This window comes from Saccopteryx bilineata, chromosome 10 (genome assembly GCF_036850765.1).
Source record: "Saccopteryx bilineata isolate mSacBil1 chromosome 10, mSacBil1_pri_phased_curated, whole genome shotgun sequence".
NCBI lineage: Eukaryota > Metazoa > Chordata > Mammalia > Chiroptera > Emballonuridae > Saccopteryx > Saccopteryx bilineata.
The window spans coordinates 9,807,929-9,827,947 of record NC_089499.1 but is presented as its reverse complement, the minus strand read 5'-3'; the positions used below and the strand labels follow the sequence as shown (position 1 = coordinate 9,827,947).

Below are 20,019 nucleotides of genomic sequence, written 5' to 3'. Positions count from 1 at the left end.
CATTATTTAATTTCTTTACAAAAAATGCTGTTGCAAACCAATAAACTGACCGCACAAATCATGAACAGCTGTGACCATGGTTTGGAAGGCACAGCTCTTAACAGCTGACATTCAGTAAAGCCGGCACTTCGATGCACCAGACACTAAAATTCACATTCGTTCCTCTGGCTTACTGTTCACACCAGCAGCCTTGCGGTTTGGGTTACCCCCCCCCCCCCCCCAATTTGACACGAGAGAAGTGAGGCGGGAGTTAAGTTACTGCTCAAGGTCACACGGGATGTAAGTAGCCAGCAGGGATTTGAACCACAGCCTGACGCCAGGGCTTTAGTGCCCCCTCAGCAGACTCCGTGACCTCAGCTGCGGGAATGCAGGGCACCCTCTGTGCCCATGCCAGAGCCCGTGCAGGCCCAGGTCTCTGCAAACGCACCTCTGCAATGCTTTTCATAACTCCCAGGGGCTTCCCCGGCCCCTGAGCAGGCGGATGAAGGAGCGGGGCCGCTCCACTTTGCTCGGGGCATCACGCAGCTTGGGAGACCGATGACTTCTTGTGGGAGAGGGCCGGGAAATGGGAGTCTCCATTTTGGGAGAGTGGTCTGGCCAGTGGCTGTGTCTGTGTCACTGCAAACAGTCTGTTTGCTGTTTCCTCATCGTCTAGGAGGCCGTACTGAGGTCAGACGTGCATTTTAAGATACAAGAAAGAGCCCATTGGGTGTGGAGGTCCCCAGACGGAAGCCCAAGGCCAGGACGTGTGCACATGTCTTCCCAGGCTCTAATTGTGCACCATCTGGAGCCATCCCTATTTGGAGGACCCAGCTCTTGTCTTTGCCCTTGCCCTTCTAAATGGTTCTTCACCCCAAGGACCCCTCGGTCTGGAAACCAGTGGGCAGATGAGCCGTGTGGGAGGACCGCGGGCCACACTAACAGTGCGGCTCCCCTCCAAACACTCGCCATTTCCCAGCTGTCACTGGCTGGGGAGGCGCAGGTTATGAGGAAGGAGGGGCTCGCGGTGGGCACACGGGCTCAGCACCATGTCCCAGCAGGTGGCAGGGCCACCTGGAGAGCTCCCAGTGCATCCTCAGACCTGAGGCCACGCGTTCTCCACAGGTTCCCGGGTGGTGCTGATGCTGCCGTCTGTGCGCCACACGTTGAGAGGCAGCCGTCCCAGTAGAGGTTCCCGAGAGGCATTCTAACAGATTCTTCCTCTCTTCGCATCTCTTTGCTATTCAAAGAAGGCCCCCTTCTTGGTTGGGGCCCCTGACCTCTACTGGCTGGCTCGCCCGTTAGGCTGATGCACTGCAAGTCTTGAAATGAGAGCAACTTAAAACCCACGAGCCCGGCCAGCCTCCCAAGGCCTGCGGTTTCCGTGCGATGCCAACCTCACACAGGTGGCTAACGTGGTTAAGAACCGTTTCCTCACTGACCTCGTCTGGAAGATGCCTGCATCAGGACAGCAATGCTTCTAAGAGGCGGCAGCATGTGCACCGCTGCCCGAATTCCCTCTGCGTGCGTGATGTTGCCAAGCCCACGCAAGTGGCCAGCTCTGTTCAGACCTGGGTCTTTTGCATCCAGTCTGGTTGCAATGGACACAGTCACCTAACTTAACTTGCCGTGTCCCCTTCCTCTTTATTTTTTACTTCCACTCTCTGGAGGCCATGTTTTGAAAGACTGTGGCTACTACTGGCCCATTTCCCACGTGTGCTCTGCTCAGCGCCGCCCCGACTCCTGTGTGGGGGCCGAGAGCTGGGCCGCGTTGTGTGGAGAAATGTCCTCTTTCACTAACATCTGGGGACACTGAGGAAAGCTCGGGGAGGCCCATTTCCTTCTGTGTGGACGCCAGGCTGGGGACACTTACTATACTGCAGATGACAGCCACATGCCTTAGTCACTGTGCTCTCTCTCTCAGCAGTGTTTCTGTCCCAATGAAAATGAAATCGGAAACACACAGGGACTCTTGGGATGTTCCTATCTTCCGAGGGCAGCATTTTGTGGTACCAGTCAGATGTGAGCAGAGCAAGGACCACAGGCCCGCATGGAAGGCCACCAGCCCAGCACCGGCCAACACTGGGGAAACAAAGATCTCGCCCCCAGGGGGACCCTTCTCCGCGTAGCCGGCCATGCGGTTCAGACCCTGGTTTCGTATCGCTGGTCATGGGATTCGGGTCTTCCCGGGACCTGTCCTCCCCCGGCATATCACTAGGCATGGGGCTTTAGAGCCCCTTAGAGGAGGAACAAACAAGGAAGCTGGAGAATGGCACTTAAGCATGAACCCCTAGAGATAACATCTGGGCCCCAGTTGTGTTTCAGCTCCAGGCCCAGAAAAGCCACAGCTGACCTCACGGCCAGCTGCACTGACTAATGACCCTGCTCTGGTATTGACCAATCAGTGAAGACCATGAACCTCACAGACACCTGGATGAATATTCTATTGAGATCCTCTCCTGGGACCGCCCCTAAAATCCCCACCCATAAACCCCCCTAAGACCCAGATCCCAGCGCTCTCCCTTCTGGGGGGCGCTTGCACCTATCCCCTACCCTCTCTCTTCTCCTAAGCTCTAAGGGACCCCACGAGACTTGCCACCAGGGGAGCAGTGGGCAGCAGCAGCTCATCCCGGGCTAGCCCCCTGAACTTGTCTGCGAGGTCCCTGTTTCTCTGATTTTCTTCCAGTATGGCCAGTTCTGCCTTTAAATTCTTTATTTGCTGCATTATTGTCCCAATTAAATTCTTTCTCTCAAGAAGACAAGAATTGAAGAAGCAATCAATGAACAACTAAAGTGAAGCAACTATAAGTTGATGATTCTTACCTCTATCCTCTCTTCCTCTCTCTCTCTCAAAAAAAGAAAGCCCTGGCTGGTTAGCTCAGTTGGTTAAAAGCATGGTCCTGAAGCACAGAGGTTGCTGGTTCAATCCCCAGTCAGTACACAGAACAGCTTGATATTCCTCTCTCCCTGCCTCCCTCTTTAAAAAGACAAGAATTGAGGTCTTACTCCCCCTGTGACAATCTCACCTTGGTTTAAGAAGTGGAAAACATTCCTTCTTCCCCCCACACGGCTCACAAACACCCTTTGGTAGGATCGTGCAGGAGCCTCTCGGGAGGTGGGCTAACTAGGCTCAGGTTTAAAGGATGAGTTTCTACTTTTAGGACTTAAAAAAAATTCAGTACATCTTCAGTACTATCTATCACATTTCTTAGAAATCCCACGGGCAAAAGAGCCGACTTGGGGTATGCCCTTGAAGACGGGGTATTTAGAGGGCACCCAGATACTTAGGAATACTGTGTCCCGGTCTCCCTCCTGGGGCAGGAGGGCCAGTGCTGCCTCGCAGGGCCGGGCCCCAAGGGGAGTGGGCAGGCCAGAGCCCGCTGGACCACTCTTGGGTCATTTAACAGCCGCACTTCTTCCAACTGCTAAGTGAGCCATAAAGAGAAAAGCATGTGGGAAACAAATGCTATCAACTCGATGGAGACAGAGCTCGGCCTTCCCCGCAGTGCGGCCGGCACAGCTGAGGCTCAGCCAGACGGAATGACCTGGGCTCATGGTTATCCAGTTCAGCGTTCACGGGGTGGCCGGGAGCTCCTCAGAGCAACGCGCCGGAACTGGATGCAGAGGTTTCCCAGCGATTCCCTCTGGCTTTTGGCTGGATGGCCACGGAGACGGGGTCTCCCCCAGGCCTGTTTCTGCAGTAACTGAGAAGCCATGGGCGCAGGGCAGGGACCGGGCCGCCGTGAGCCAGAGGCTGTGGGCAGGCTTGTTCAAGAGGGGACCTCGCGTCCTGTAGAGACACGAGGAGAGCCTCTCTCCGGAGAGGGAGCACCAGTGTCCTTTAGAAACAATGAGAAAACAAGCGCCCACGTGGAGCAGCCTCGCGCCAGTGGGACGCCCCCCTGGCTCTGGCCGCGTGGCAACACCGGGAGAGAGCAGGCTCCACCAGACAGGTTTGGAAAACTTTTATTGCGTGTTGTTTCCTGGTGGAAGCACTGACAGAACCGAAGAGGCAGCACGTTCCACTTTCCTGGAGAACCCCATGGCTGGGCCCACGGTCTCCCGTCCCAGACTGGTTTTAATAACCTCCTCCCCACCCCCACCCCAAGCAAGAGCTAAAAACGGAGGTTTGTGCGATTGCTTATAAAACCAAATCCATGTGTAAGAATTCACTCTGCATTGGACGGGCACTGTCTGCTCATGAACCCCACAAACTCCAGGCCTTCCTCTTGCAAACGAGACTCGCAACAGGAAGTGCCTCCCAAGGGCAAGGCCACCCACTTACTCAGCCCCAGCTCCGCAGGCTCAGGCGCCTGCTGGTTCTGGGGACGGGGCCGCATCTACCGGCTGAAAAGTCACCCCTCCATCACGGTAAGTCCCAGGCTAGGGCGACAAACTCCCAGCTTTGAATATAGACAAGATGTGGGTACGTGCACATTTATGGGACTAAAATATCGGAAAGTGAGCCCGCTTTGGCGACTTACACAAGAGGAAGGAAGGGTAGATGGGAGGGGCGGCCGTCTCCCTGCGCGAAAGCGCCTCACTGAGTCATGGCTAGGAGGCGGGGAGGGGTGTGACAGACGTGACAGGAGGATGGAGCTAGCCTGAAACGGCGTCATTTTTCTTCTTTTGATTGTGTAAGGCATTTTGAATGGAAAGACCTCTTTCCTTCATACTCTTCCACATTATCAGGACTACAGCTGGTGACTCAGAACAGAGACCCCTTTCGTCCTCCACCCACCCCTCCCACCCCCTGTCGCCGCACACCTCGAGTTCACCAAGTACTAGCACACAACTGATTTCGTGGGTCGGGAGGCAAGCCGTGTCCACACGGGGGATGAGGCCGCTGTGTCAAGGGCCCTCCGTGGGCTCGGGCCCTGATCCTGGCCCTCTAGGCCGCAGGGGTGAGCGTCCGTCTTCTGTGAGTGTGAGAGTCCCATCGGGTTGTCTGCCACCACCTTCCGGGCAGGGGGAGGTCGCCGCCCTCCTCCGCCTCACCGGCAGGGCGTGGGGGCCGTCCGTCCACGCGCCAGCGTCACATCTCACTCAGTTAGTAGGAGTGGGCACAGTCCGGAGAGGGCCCCTCCACGTTAGTCATGCCAGACAGACAGCAAAGAGGAGACCAGAGGCCAGAGGAGTGATTTTTAAAAGGAAAAAAGAAGAGAAGCTTCAGATGACAAAAGGAAGGAAGAAAAAAAAATAGAAAGGATGCTCTTTTAAAAATAAAGCATGGGGGTATTTTTTTTCTCTGCAATGCTCAGCCATGTCACTTGAGACATAAAGGAAGTCTTAGAGGAGGTGCTTTGCTGTCTCGGTTTATACGCTCGCGAGAAGGGCCCGGCGGGAGCGCTGCGCTGTGCTGTGTCTGGGTGGCACTGCTGCCCGTGGTCCTTCAGACCACGTACTGGGACGGGTCGGCCTTCCCTTGGTCTGGCGTGGCAAAGGGGCTGGCCCAGCCTAGAGAGAAGGGGTGGCCAAAAACGGCTTTCATGTTCATCCATTTGGTTTTTTTAGCCCATCTTCTCTCTTCCTTTTTCAATTGCTCTATCCCCTGAAAACAAGAACAATCACACTTTCAGTTGGGCGCGCTACTTGCTGGGGGTTGGGGCAGAGATTTCCAGTAGCTCGAGGTGAATGAAGTAGACGCTTCCTTTGTAAAGCCATAAACCTACAGCCTACATTTTTCTTCTGTCATAAAAAGTGTTTTTAAAAATCACCCTTTTTTAGGGGGTGGGCGGATACTTCTACGTGCCCGCAGGAAGGAGCCCCTTCCTGATCAAGCAGTCAGCAGGCCCCTGAGCGATGCGTTGTTTCTAGTCTACGATCGGTGCGCCCTTAGGTGCCGATCGGCTCTCAGCATCCTGCCTGGCGCTGGGCTGGGTGTAGTGTCGGCCGCTCGGGCATGGAAGCCTCGGAGCCGGCCATCGTGACAGCCAACGGTGGCTGTTCATTTGGGACTGGTTCACAGGAGGTTTGAAGTTACTATGACCACTTTGCAGACAAAAAAAGGAGGGGGGCAGCGAATCAAAGGGCTGCTCTGGAGCGGCCACTCGCCAGCCCGGGGGCAGCAAGCACCGCTGGTCGGCTGGTGGGCACAGCTCAGAGCGGAACAGGAGGGACAGACTGGCTCAGGGGAAAAGTCACCAGAGAAAGGAGACCGATTAGTACAGGTTAGAAGGGCCGCACGGACAGACCAGTCAGCCTGAGTCACGGCGAAGGTCTTCCCCGGGCTCCCACGTGGAGGAGCGTGGCCCAGGGCCGCCCACCTCAGCAGCTGGTACGGAGCCTGCACTGCTCTCCCCTCTTCCCTCCACCGTTAAATCTCACAGGAAAAATGGGGTGCAAGCCTGGCCTGTGGTGGCACAGTGGACAGTACTGACTGCCCAGTGACATGCTGACGCCCCTGGTTCAAAACCCTGAGGTCATCGGCTTGAGTGTGAAATCACTGACATGATCCCAAGGTCACTGGCTTGAGCCCAAAGGTCGCTGGCTCGAGCAAGGGGTCACTGGCTCAGTTGTAGCCGCCCCCCGGGTCAAGGCATACATGAGAAATAATCAGTGAAGAGCAAAAGTGAGGTAACTACAAGTTGATGCTTCTCTCTCTCCCTCTCTCTCATCATCCTTCTAAACCCCCGGGAATTCCCACAGGCCCAAATGGTGGGGCTCCGGCAGCCGGGCCACGCTGCCCTTCTTCGCAGGCAGGGTTTCTGCCCCCTGCCCCCACCCCCGCAGTGGCCTCCATCCAAGGCCGCCCCCACCGCCTGCCACCCCCCCAGGGGCCCAGCACTACTGCTGAGAGCTGCGGCCTGTGGGGTCCCTGCGGAGCCAGCACTGCAGGGACGGACTCACGACCTCCTTCCCTTCCTGGGCCCCTTACAGGGGACCTCAAAGCTAATAAGGGGAGGGGTACCCATATCACTGCCAGGGGCTGACCACCTTGAGACTCTGGACACCTCAGAAGGTCAACAGAGGTGGCACCAGGGGAGTGGGCTGCGGCCCAGCAGCTTCGAGGCTCCCAGAGGGGCATTGAGTAGGCGGGGGCAGGGCCGAGAGAAGCAACGAACGAGGGCCAGAGCTGGACCAAGCAGAGGTGACCCGGAGGACAGGCCAGAACTTGATACCCACTGATCGGGGGGCTCAAGGCAGGGCTGTCTCCTGACTCCACCCTCGGGACTTAGTCATGAAGTCCCCTCCTCTGGAAGCTGCCCTGCCTGTGCCATCGGGGTCAGAGCCTCTCTGTTCCACCGCCTGTCTCCAGGCTGCGGCCCCCAGAGGGGAGGGCTCCCAGCGCCCAGGAGAGCCCCTGACACAGCAGTGCCCAGACAGAACCACCATGACAGAACCACAGGGACCTGTGACAAAGGGGACCCGTCATCAAGGCTGGGCCCATTCCTGGTGTGACTGCTGGGCCAGCCCCAAGGGGGAGGAGTCACGGTGCTGGAACACCAGTGTCACTGCACGCGGAGTGTGCCATCACGTGTGGTCTGCTGTGCCAGCCCCAAGGGGGAGGAGTCACTGGGCTGGAAGACCAGTGTCACTGCACGCGGAGTGTGCCATCACGTGTGGTCTGCCTGCAACAGCGGCCGGGCCGCCCCAAGCCCAGGAGCAGGTGGAGGGCAGGCCATCTGCTTACCGTCTCGTCCGTGCAGATGGAGTGCACCTGGGTCCCAAACATCACCGACGTGAAAATGAGGAAGAGCAGCCCCTCAAAGCACAGCAGGATGAGGAGGATGACCGTGGTGGGCGGCGAAAAGTAACTGCACTCTGAAAACAAAGACACTGGGCTCAGGGCTGCCCCTGGGCTCGCGCTCCGCCTCCAGCCCCAGGGACTGTCCTCTCGGGTGCCACACGGCCTGGCCACCGGGCCGCGCCGAGGACCCGGCTGCACCCACACTCCCTGGGGGAGCCCTTCCCCACAGGCTGGGCCCCTGCCAGGGCCGCCCCTCCCTGACACGCACCAGTCCTTGCTCTCTGCGTCTTCCTCCAGCCGGCCACCACGGGACGTCTGCCCCAGGCAGGACCCTGTCCTGTGCACGGTGGTGGCACCTGCTTTCCCGTGCCCTGGCCTGCTGTCTGCCTCTCCCACACCTCCAGCCCCGGGGGTGGAGGGAACGCTGGCTATACACCCAGCCTGGAGCGGTGCTGACGACAGGTTTTGGGCCAGAGCTCAGGCTCCGAGCTGTAGCCGCCCTTCCACGCAGTGGACTGACAGAAAACTCACGAGAGAACGTCCGCAGAGCTCGGCCCCCGCCTGGCACACGGGCTGCTCCCCCGCCCGCCTCAGCTGCCTGGGACCGGGGGCTGGAAACGGGGCCTGGTGCTGCGGCCTGTCCTCTGTCCTGGCACACTTGCAAGCCTCCTTCCCCTCCTGAGCTGCCCCCGTGGAGTCTGGGGAGGCAGGAACCAGACCCGGGGACTGTGGAGCCACCTCCCTACCCTTCTTTTAAATGTCAACTCTAGGTGTCCACGTGTGGAGGACAGCCCTGCCCTCTTACACAAGCCAGAGGGCCCCACAGCTCGCCCGGCGCTGAACAGCGATGGGAGTAACTAGCACGCACGGCCAGCTCGCAGGCCTCCACTAGGGGGCACTGTCGGCACCTTCCCAGCCTAGTTGCCCCAGGAACCGGGTACCTCAGGGTCCCCCACCAGGAATCTTGACCAAAGACAATGAGGAGCACACAGGAAGATAGATACTGGGCACTGGAGTTGTCCAAGCGAGGCAGGCTGGACCTAGGCTTGAACAGAGGGCCCACTTCTCAGCTGTGAGGGCTCAGGAACTGGCGCGGCCTCGGCAAGCCTCTGCTCTGGTCATCTGCGCGTGCTCAGCCTCCCTTACCCAGCAGGCTTCTTATAAGGTCGAAATAAGGCACTGCTCCAGAGCCCTGTGGCTCTAAATGGGCATTAAGATATTTGGCCCCATTCCAAAGACACTTAGCCTCATTGCCAGTCTGTGTGACGCCAACCACTGCCCATGTCTGTTACCCCAACAACAGGTATGTGGTGTTCATGATGATGAAATGTCCTTGCCAGACTCCAGCCTCAAGTCACCAGGGTCACGTCTGGAGTGGAGCTGGGTCCCCAGGGCCCAGCAGAGTGTGTGCTTTCAGAATGCTCACTGGGGCCCTTGCTGGGGACCTGCCTAGCTCTGCAGAAACCCCCCCCACTGCCCCCACCATCCACTACCTTGACCTCTCTCTGGCCTGTGCTGGACCCCTGCTAGTCACGAGAACAGGGAGCTGGCTGTGGTGCTACAGACTGAGCCGTGTCCCCTTCAGTTCCTATGTTGACCCCCCAGCCCCTACCTAATGGTATCTGGAGATGGGTCTCTGGAAGACGAGGGATAGTGGAGACCATGATGGGGTGAGTGCCCTTATAAGAGGCACCAGAGAGCTCTTCCTTCCCTGTTATGTGAGGACACCAGGTAGAGGTGACCATCTGCAAAACGGGAGACCCTGCATCCAGAACCGAACTGGCTAGCACCTTGGCTGGACTTCCCAGTTACGGAACCGTGAGAAGTAAACGTTTAAGCCACTCAGTCGCTGGTACTGTTATGGCGGCTTGCACGGGGTTCTCTTGCCCCGGGAGGTCCACCAGACGGGCAGGGCATAGGGCCGGGGAGAGCCGGAGGCAGCTGTTATCAATGGGCACGGGTGGGCAGGGAGAGCCAGACGTAAACCCTGACACAGGTGGGGAGAGGCTCTTAAGGTCCAGTGGGGAGCTAAAGATGCTGTCCCTTTCCGGCCTCGCAAGTTCTGAGAAACAACAGCAAGAAGACGCCCAAGAAATCAGGATGTACAGAAAGAGCCACCCGTCTGAGAGGTGGTGAAATGGCAAAGGGGCCTATCAAGGGAGAAGACAAGTATGATGTTTCTGCTCCAGACGTCTATCTCAGATGCCCTGTGAGGGGTCTTGCCCAGCAGGTGGCCTCTCTCACACCCTGCAGCCTCTAGGAAATGTTTTCTGTTTTCATTCTCCTTTTACATCTTGTTTATTGTTTTCATCATCTGTATTTTCCCTCAGAATTTATGTAATTTTCTGGTTGGAGTTCCTTCCTCAGCACATTTAAGTGGGATACTTCTAAAGCAGGAAGAATTTGTCTACAACCTTAATGTAAATTGGTGATCAAATAGTTAAATCACCACAAAAGGCAAATGAACAACAAATCTCCACCTTCTAGCTAGAAAGTTGAAAATGACTTTCTGCCAGACTGGAGTGACCTCTGAGTAAAGTGCTTGGCTAAAGGGCACGGGCACAGAAGTCCTCTGGGTTGCGCCCCTCCCGGCCGCCTACGTGCTGGTGTCCGGTCTCGCTGGGCGCCTCAGGCCGGGGGTTATCCAGCTCCCTACTTTACCTGTGACACTGACTTTAAGGCGCTGCCTTTTTTCATGAAGAGAGAGGTGGGCTTCTGCTGTTCCTTCCCTGGTCGGTCCGTAGGCTTGCAGGAGATCTAATAAATTGAGGTGGCCCTGGCACTGTGACGGGGACAAAGAGCCTGCCCCTCGCGCCACACCCCCGAAGCAGCGGGGGAAACCCTGCTCATACTCACTTGTCCAGTCTTCTTCGAAGCAGTGCAGGAAGTGGAATCCCACCATGACGAGGGCGTGCAGGGAGATGAGAGCTATGTACATCTGAAACAGGAGAGCACAGCAGCGCGTGAGCCTTCCGCGTGCGGGCTCTCGGGACGGGCACCTAACCCCCACCCCGAAACACCGAGTCACGGGGAGGGCTGACCAGAGGGCCAAGGAGGCAGCTGGACACTCCCCCACTGGGCCGCTGCTCCCAGGCCCGGGTCTGAGGGGAGCAGCTGTTCACTGGGAGTGTGTGGACAAGCAGAGACAAGTCTCATCACCAGGCGTGACCTAGGCTCCAGGCGGGTGGCGCTGGGGGTGTGCCCCAGACCTGCTGCTTCTCATGTGAGCAGTCAGGGCGCTGGCTGCCAAGGGCCCTTCCATCCCCCACACTGAACACGCCGGATCTCCCTGCAGCGGAGGGAAGCCTGGCAGGCATCACCAAAACTGCCTCCTTCAGCTCCTTAGACCCGGCGCTGGGGCCGGGAGCCAGAACACGGCCCTGGTTCTGGCTAATCAACTGCAGTCCCCGTTCTAGGTGCTCAGCGCAGGGCTTCTTAGGAACAGGAGCGCCAAGGAGAGTGGGCCGAAAGGCAGAGGCCTGCACGGCCAGGCTCCGTTAGTCTCAGGAGCCGAGCACGTCCTGGGCACCGAGAATCTGGGGGAACACTTGCTCCACGGGCCCTGGCCGGGTGACTCGGTTAGAGCGTCGTCCCAACACGCTGAGGTGGCGGGTTGGATCCCCGGTCAGGGCACATACGAGAATCAACCAATGACGGCATGAGTGGAACAACAAACTGATGTCTGTCTGTCTGTCTGTCTCTCTCTCCCATCACTTTCTCTGTAAAAACCGATTTATTTATTATTATTATTTTTTATTTTATTTATTCATTTTAGAGAGGATGGGGGGAGATAGAGAGAGAGAGAGAGAGAGAGAGAGAGAGAAAAGGGAGGAGCAGGAAGCATCAACTCCCATATGTGCCTTGACCAGGCAAGCCAGGGTTTTGAACTGGCAACCTCAATGTTTCCAGGTTTACGCTTTATCCACTGCGCCACCAAAGGTCAGGCAAAAAAAACCGATTTAAAGAAAAGAGAAGTACTCCATTGGTTCCGGGTGGTGGGGCAGAATTTGAAAGCGGACTTACTGTAAACAGGACGAAATACTTCTGGTTGTTCTCGCCCACGCAGTTGTTGACCCAGGGACAGTGGTGGTCCATCTTCCGAATGCACCGCTTGCAAACGCTGAAAGAGCCCACAGGGCAGACCGTCAGGAGGGGCCGGGCAGTGGCGGAGGGCCCGCGGGGACACAGACCCGCCCCGCTCCACGCCTCACACGTGGCTTCCTGCTAGTGTGTGCTGCGAGGGGCTGGAAGGTGGTCAGGACCCCAGCGCCACGGTCACTCACCAAGGCCTCTTTTTTTTTTTTTTTTTTTTTTTAAATTTTTATTTTATTTATTCATTTTAGAGAGGAGAGGGAGAGAGACAGAGAGAGAGAGAGAGAGAGAGAGAGGAGAGAGAGAGACAGGGGGGAGGAGCTGGAAGCATCAACTCCCATATGTGCCTTGACCAGGCAAGCCCAGGGTTTTGAACTGGCGGCCTCAGCATTTCCAGGTCGACGCTTTATCCACTGCACCACCACAGGTCAGGCCCAAGGCCTCTTATTTAACAAAATGACACGGCTGCTCTCCAGATGTGACACTGAGCCCAGCGTGTGGCTTACCGAGAGGGCAGAATGAAGAAGCAATTTCAAAAACTTTTTAGAATGAGAGGGGATACAGAAAACGGCTGCTCCCAGCCCAGAAAGACCAAAACCCAGAGAGTGGGGTGGAACGTCTCGGCAGAAATCTCCAGGGAGGGTGAGGCTGGGCAGGGAGGGACAGAACAGTTCAGAGCCGGGTCAAGTGCAGTGTCTTGGGGAGCAGAAAGCACTCCCCCAACCTTCCAGGTCTAAGATAACATCCACTTAGCCAAAAAAGAACAACAAAAAAAAAGGCACAAAAGTCACTTGAGTTTAAGTGTGGATCAGATGATCTAATAAATTTGCAAATTACTAACTTGCTATTGGGATTCGTTCTGGAGGGTTTCAACTTGACAGCAAACACCCTCCCCACCCCTTTCCGGACAATACAAAGTAACAATATGAAACAAGAGCACAGGGCCAATGAGGCCTTAAACTGTTCAAAGCTCAAGCTGAGGAAGACCCACTGGCCAAAACTGCCCTTTAGAATTCAGTACAGTAGACTCTTTAACATTTATCTTGGGAGCATTCATTGTTCCAAACAGTTGAAAATGCTATAACTACCAGCATTTCCAACTGTTTTATCAAAAATAATAGATTTCTTTTTTACAAGTCCCTTAGTTCACACCAGCTTTTCTTTCCACTAGTCCATGAACGACTTGATCTCAGTGTCTCACAGTGCACAGCCAGTGTGGTGGGCGGGCCTGTGGCCCCTCTATGTGAGTAACAGGGGCTGTGTCCGCCCCATCTGGTCCCCCTGCATCCAGATGCTCCCACCCCCTGGGCCTCCGCCCCTGGGCCCCACATCCCCGCGTGGAGCCCCCCATGGAGCCCGTTTCCTGCGTGTCCTTCCAGGGACCATCGCCCTGGGGTTTCCGAGCCCCTCCCTGAGCCTGGGAGCACTCGAGGGCTGCCACCTCCCTGCTCTAGGCTGGAGAGCAGTTTCTCTTCCGTGGCACTTATTTCTAAGAGGGTTACAAGTGGGCGCCCTGGGGCAGTTTGCTCAGCGGCAGAGAGGTGCCCACTGGCCGGATATCCTCTGAAAGCTGCCCAAGAGTTGACCCAAGCTGTCGGCAAATCTGTCCTTTGTTCTCCCAGTCTCTGAAGAGACCAGACGTGTACCTAAGAGGCTGGCTTTTCAGCTCAGGAAGTGGAACCCACTGAGGCTGCAGAGCTGAGTCCTGAGTGCGGTCTGTGTGCTGTTTGCAGACACAACATGCCAAAATGGCACCTCTCCCTCTGGCTTATGGAGTTGTTGGGAAGGCAGCTCCTGGGTCAGGGGGTGGGGGTGGGGGTGGGGGTGGTGTGTGTGTGTGTGTGTGTGTGGAGGGGTTGGGGGAGGTGCCCATCCATGCCAATGGCTGGAGGCTGACTCCCCACTGCTCACAAAACCCCCAGCCTGAATGGTTCTGGGGTGGCAGCCTGGAGAGTCCCGAGGGCAAGGCCTGGAGGTGGGTCTTTGAGGGGTCAGTGAAGGCCACTCAGGCCCAGGTGACTGCTCACCCCCTACCGAGCTGTTCTGCTGCAGGCGCCATCTGTCATGAGGAGGATGAAAACTGTGGGCTTCCCATAACCTGACATTCCCCTGGGGAATCGGTCACCTCAGAGCCCGCCCTCTGCCCAGCGCCCAGGGCACGGTGGGCGGGGTGCTCAGCGCTGTCCCCTCCCCAAGCGCGGTGGCCAAGGCAGGCTCCCAGAGGCCCGTCCTCACGCCGCTCCTCCTGTGGCTGGCTGCTGCATCAGCCCTCTCCCCGCACTGCTTGGGCACCAGGCCCTGTGTCTGCGGGCTTGGGGGGCGCGGGCTCCCAGTGCCCGGCTGTGGCGGGCCCTACACACGCGGTCACAGTCACTGAAAGACCAACTGTCTTAAGTGGAGGGTTTCCCAGGCCCCTTCTGTTTTTAAATCATTGTTTAGAAGAGGGAGGATACTTCTCCAGGTTCCCCACATTTTTCATTTCCTTCGAAAGCTTGGTAGAGCCCAACAAGCTCCTTGGCTGACGTGCCTTCTGGTTCTTTTATGCTGTGTCCCCTGTCCAGGGTGGCCAGGGCCCTGCCTCGGCCTCAGTGCCAGAGGAGCTGTGAGGCCCTTGTCTCTCCCGACAGCGGCACTTAGCAGACGGCACCACGGTGGACAGTGCGAGGCCCGGCCAGGGCGGAGAGCGCTGGGTCAGGGCCGTGCTAACCCCCCCCTCGCCCAGAGCCCAGCGCAGGGCCCACTCAGCGAGGGTCCACGGAAGAAAGGCTCTGGTCTGCAGTCGGGGACGGAGCAAGCCCGGAAGCGACGACCCCACACCGGCCGGGCTGCCCCAGGCAGAGAGAAAAGCACCACTAGAAGTACCACGTGGTGCTGAGCAGTTTCACCTCACAAATAATTTGCTATGATTAAAATTATAACCCAGGCCCTGGCCGGTTGGCTCCGCGGTAGAGCGTCGGCCTAGTGTGCGGAGGACCCGGGTTCGATTCCCGGCCAGGGCACACAGGAGAAGCGCCCATTTGCTTCTCCACCCCTCCGACACGCTTTCCTCTCTGTCTCTCTCTTCCCCTCCTGCAGCCAAGGCTCCATTGGAGCAAGGATGGCCCGGGCGCTGGGGATGGCTCCTTGGCCTCTGCCCCAGGCGCTAGAGTGGCTCTGGTCGCAACATGGCGACGCCCAGGATGGGCAGAGCATTGCCCCCTGGTGGGCGTGCCGGGTGGATCCCGGTCGGCGCATGCGGGAGTCTGTCTGACTGTCTCTCCCTGTTTCCAGCTTCAGAAAAATGAAAAGAAAGAAAGAAAGAAGAAAAAATTATAACCCAGCTTCTCCGAACCAGCCTGGCAGAGTTAGCCCTGGCGTCTCTCAGGGATGAGGTCGGCTATATGAGTAAAAGGCTTTAAAAACAATAGTAGAGCTATACAAACTTTACCAGTAATCATAACCACGAGAAAGACAAAACAAGAACCTGGCAGACGCCCCAAGCAGTCCACGACGCCTCAGCCTCAGCATGTGTGTCAGGGATGAGGAGGGGTGTGGAGCCTCGCCAAGGGTCAGAGGTCTCCACCTCCTTGTGCAAGGACCTAACATCCGGGCCACCTTACCACCACCGCCCCTCCGCAGTTTCCACGGGCCACCACGGGCCGCACCACCAGGATAAGCGGCCTGGGCTTCCAGATGCCTCTCCTAAGGAAGACCCAACCGCATACCACCAGGCTGGAAGGAACACCCACAGTCAAGTTCAGGGAGTATTTGTGGTGGCCGCCAGGGCTCAGAGAATGGAGTTTTTAATTCCACAGACTCGGTCGGGAGGACAGGAAGTGAACAGCAGTGCGCAAGCCTGAACAGGCCAGACCAGCAGCGACATCCTCGAACCAAGCAGCGGGCAGCGTGGCTTCCCTAGTCACCAGCCCAGTTCCGCCTGGGTGCCGGGATTCTGCTTATCTGGAGTGTGGGTCCCCAGGGCGCGGGCTCGCAAGCCACCACAAAGGAGCGGCTGTCAGCGTACATTTCCCCGAGTCAGAGCGGGCACCCACTGAGCCTCTGAGTCAGCAGCTCCGTGCTCAGCCGATGTGTTTACTAGCACTGAAGAATACCTCCCCCGGGGTCACCCTGGGAGAGGCCGAGGGGGGGGTGCCCGGGGGAGGGAGAATGCCCAGCAGTGGAGGCAGCGGGGAAGGGGGGCTCTGGAAGAACCAGAAAACCCCTGGAGCTGTCAGTCCTCATTCAGGGTTGTTTCTGCAGCAAAGCTGTCTCGGAGAGAGACCGTGAGGACGGAAATCAGATGAGCGACGCAGAGGCGGTGGGCTGCGGTGCCGGGACACAGCGGGTGCGCAGGAGCTGACCACAGACGCCGCATGCCAGAGGCTCACTGCTCCCCTCCAAGGTGGGCAGTGCGCCCACACAGAGACCCCCAGGCTGGCAAGAATGACCTCCCGACAGCAGGAGTCAGTGCACTGCCCGAAACCCTCCGCGCCCCAAACACCAGTCTGGAAAAGGGACCAAGTGACATGCTTGCATTTCTGTAATTTAACACTCAAGGTTCCTTTGTAATGATAAAGTGCAATTTTTAGCTAGATGTCGGATATCAAAAAAATCTGAAAACCAAAAGGGAAAAATCATCACAGATAAGATGAGGAAATGGCTCTTGGGGCTGAATTTTACAAAGACATGACCTCTTGAAGTTTTGTTTTAAAGAAAAGCATGAAAAAGAAAGAAAGGAAAAGAAAAAAGCCTTCAATCACGGACAACCCCTCCATTTCCCTGCAAAATTAAAGAGAACAGGCCCACCTCTAAAATGGGTCAAGTAGGAGATATTCACAGATTTTCTAAAGCTTTTTCTCTGGTGCCCTAAGTAACCAGGCTGTGAGGCAGGAAGTGCAGGGAACTCCTGCAGCTCACAGATTTGGAAACAAAGGCAGAGTCAAGGGCCGGCCCAGGGTCCCACGGTCCCACTGCAGGGGCGGCAGAGCCAAGCTTGAGACACAGGTGTCGGAGCCCAAAGCGGATGCCCTTTCCAGTCTCGAGAGCTCATGAAAATCAGGAGGGAGACTCACGGGGCTCGCCCGGTGCCCAGAGCAGGGGTGTTCAGCAGTCCCGTTGCTGAAGGCACCCGGGGTGTGTGTGTGTGTGTGTGTGCGCGCACGTGCGTGCGCGAGCCCAGCGGCCCCGTGTACCTGCAGTGGTGCGCTCGGTCAGGCTTGATGCTGCAGCACTTGGGACACTTGTACACCACCTGGCCGGGCTTCAGCTGTAAACTCTCGATGAATTCTTTAGTGGCATTTCCTTTGGGCACTGCCCCCTGGAAGAGAGGGGAAAGGAGTCAGGGCTGGCTCGGGGTCCCCTCAGTTCTGACCCTCCACAGTGGACACAGCCATTGCAAAGCAGCAACTACACACACAGGGACAGGGCATGTGCATCCCAGTATCTGGACTCTGTGTTCAGAATTATGCCAACACCCATGAACATTTATTGACAATTTTCCCGAGGAGATGACGAACGGGGAACACGGGGGTGGTCATCGTGTTCTTCTTGATACCCTTTCAACTGTCTGAAGTGTTTCCTTAAACATTTTTCTAAAAGCTCAGAAAAAAAGTAGAATAAAAAATCTGGTCTTCAAAATGTGGTCAGGTGCCAGAAAAGCCTACAACAGAAATTTTAAAAGCAAACAAACTCTGACAGACAAGGACTACACAGCCTGTGGATGCTATGCAGGGTATCGCTTTACAGTGAATCCGCCATAGAGTACACAGCAACCTGACATGGGGAATGCCTGTGATAGATTAGTAAAGGGAAGAGAGGACTTCCAAACAGTATGTAGAATACAGGCCTGTTTTGGGAAAGATTTTGTGTGTGTGTGTGTGTGTGTGTGTGTGTGTGTGTGTGTATAAAAAGACAAAGATACATGCACAAGTATTCATGGTTCTCTCACAAAGTTGAATCACAGGAACATCTTACTTTCTTGGATATATTTTTTAAATGTTCTAGTATGAATATGTATGTGGCTTTTGCAATTTAAAAAAATCATTAAATGTACAAGCAAAAGGCCCTGGCCGGTTGGCTCAGCGGTAGAGCGTCGGCCTAGCGTGCGGAGGACCCAGGTTCGATTCCCGGCCAGGGCACATAGGAGAAGCGCCCATTTGCTTCTCCACCCCTCCGCCGCGCCTTCCTCTCTGTCTCTCTCTTCCCCTCCCGCAGCCAAGGCTCCATTGGAGCAAAGATGGCCCGGGCGCTGGGGATGGCTCTGTGGCCTCTGCCCCAGGCGCTAGAGTGGCTCTGGTCGCAACATGGCGACACCCAGGAGGGTCGCAACATGGCGACGCCCAGGATGGGCAGAGCATCACCCCCTGGTGGACAGAACGTCGCCCCTGGTGGGCGTGCCGGGTGGATCCCGGTTGGGCGCATGCGGGAGTCTGTCTGACTGTCTCTCCCTGTTTCCAGCTTCAGAAAAAAATGCAAAAAAAAAAAAAAAAAAAACCAAAAAAAAATAAAAAAATAAAAAAATAAATAAATAAATAAATGTACAAGCAAAAAAATATACTCAGGACAGAGCTACCTAAAATAGGAATATGGCCAACTTTCCTGAAGTTTGTAACCAAATTGCTGAGATAGCCAAGGCCCCTCTAGGCAGCAGCAAAGGGCAGGGCTGGCGGTCCGACTCACACCAGGCAGGCAGGGCCCAGACCACCCAGACCACCCGGGCGACAGGGCTAAGAGGGGCTGGTGAACACAGGCAGAGGAGGGGGTCTGACAAAAGCCAAAAACAAACAAATAACTCCGCCCCCCCCCAAAAAAAAAACCCACTAAGCTGTACACTGGAAACCAGTACAAAATAAAACTGAAAGTAAAAAACTAACAAGCAAAACACAAAACCCAAACTCTGGAATGTTCTGTGAAGATACCATCTACGGAGTCCATGAAACGGCATGGACATGGAAATCTCTCTGTTAAAAGACTGAGCAGAAAGAAAGAGGATAAGGAAAAAATCTAACAGCCTAGAAGGCCTTTTAATTCTCTTTAATGTAAAAAGTAAATGAGTTCGAGCAACTGTGTGACCTTTTATGAATCCTGAAGCCACAGAACTAGAACTGGAAGTCGCTGCTGTCACAAGGACAAGCGAAAAGCACAAAAGAACGCCATTCCCCGGGAGAGGAAGCAGTGAGGCTGAGTTTCCCTATATAAGGGGCCAGGTCGGGGTTTTGTCCTCCTCCCTCGCCCACCAGTGTTTAAGTTCCCAGCTGCCAGAACTCGCTGTGACTTCAGGACGCCCAACATCAAGGGCCAGGAGAGGAGGCCTCCACTGCCTCCACCGCAAAAGGCAGCAGAGCTCGCATTCGGGGTTATGGCTCGCTGCTCCAGACCACGATGGCGGACGTGCAACAGCCCAGCCTTCCTAAGAGCTGACCCCCCACAGTGACTCCACATGCATAAATCTCCTGGAAGGCTCACTCCCATCCAGGCCAGGCCCCATCGGCCTGGGACCCATCTCCAGAGCCAGACCAGCTGGGCCAGCTGACAGCAAGGAGTCTGTGACACAGGCACCTTCCAGTCTCTGCCTCAGAAGTCTTGTTCTTTAATTCTTTGTTTGTTTGTTTGTTTTTTCTGAAGCTGGAAACGGGGAGAGACAGTCAGACAGACTCCCGCATGCGCCCGACTGGGATCCACCCGGCACGCCCACCAGGGGCGATGCTCTGCCCACCAGGGGGCGATGCTCTGCCCACCAGGGGGCGATGCTCTGCCCCTCCGGGCGTCACTCTGCAGCGACCAGAGCCACTCTAGCGCCTGGGGCAGAGGCCAAGGAGCCATCCCCAGCGCCCGGGCCATCTTTGCTCCAATGGAGCCTTGGCTGCAGGAGGGGAAGAGAGAGACAGAGAGGAAGGAGGGGGGAGGGGGGAGAAGCAAATGGGCGCTTCTCCTGTGTGCCCTGGCCGGGAATCGAACCCGGGTCCCCCGCACGCCAGGCCGATGCTCTACCGCTGAGCCAACCGGCCAGGGCCTTGTCCTTTAATTCTTGTTCTTTTTATTTTATTTATTATTTATTAAAGAAGATGGGAGAGAAACAGAGACAGAAACATCAGTCTGTTTCTGTATGTGCCCTGACCAGGGATCGAACCGGTAACCGTAACCTCTGTGCATTGGGAATGATCCTCTAACCCACAGAGCTATCCAGCCAGGGCTCTGCTTTTTAAAGCCTATGCTCTTTTGGGCTTATCTCCACAGATTTCAGAACTTCCTGTCATTAGTTCTGTGCCACAGGGAATGGA

The 20,019-nt window shown here is 56.3% G+C and overlaps 1 protein-coding gene across 3 annotated transcripts in view; it reads right to left on the bottom strand.

Annotated features, from left to right (window-relative positions):
• The window catches only part of ZDHHC3 (zinc finger DHHC-type palmitoyltransferase 3), a 53,556-nt gene that overhangs the window by 7,256 nt on the left and 26,281 nt on the right, over window positions 1–20,019 (bottom strand). The window contains exons 3-7 of one of the 3 annotated variants that reach the window (XM_066245364.1): window positions 16,933–17,057; window positions 11,693–11,789; window positions 10,526–10,607; window positions 10,331–10,426; window positions 7,613–7,743 (exon numbers count right to left, since the gene is read on the bottom strand). In XM_066245364.1, coding sequence (XP_066101461.1) covers window positions 7,613–7,743; window positions 10,331–10,426; window positions 10,526–10,607; window positions 11,693–11,789; window positions 16,933–17,057 — 531 coding nt within the window. Of the gene's footprint in view, window positions 1–3,929; window positions 5,531–7,612; window positions 7,744–10,330; window positions 10,427–10,525; window positions 10,608–11,692; window positions 11,790–16,932; window positions 17,058–20,019 lie in introns of those variants that run through there. The other 2 variants (XM_066245363.1, XM_066245361.1) reach the window with 2 other exon arrangements.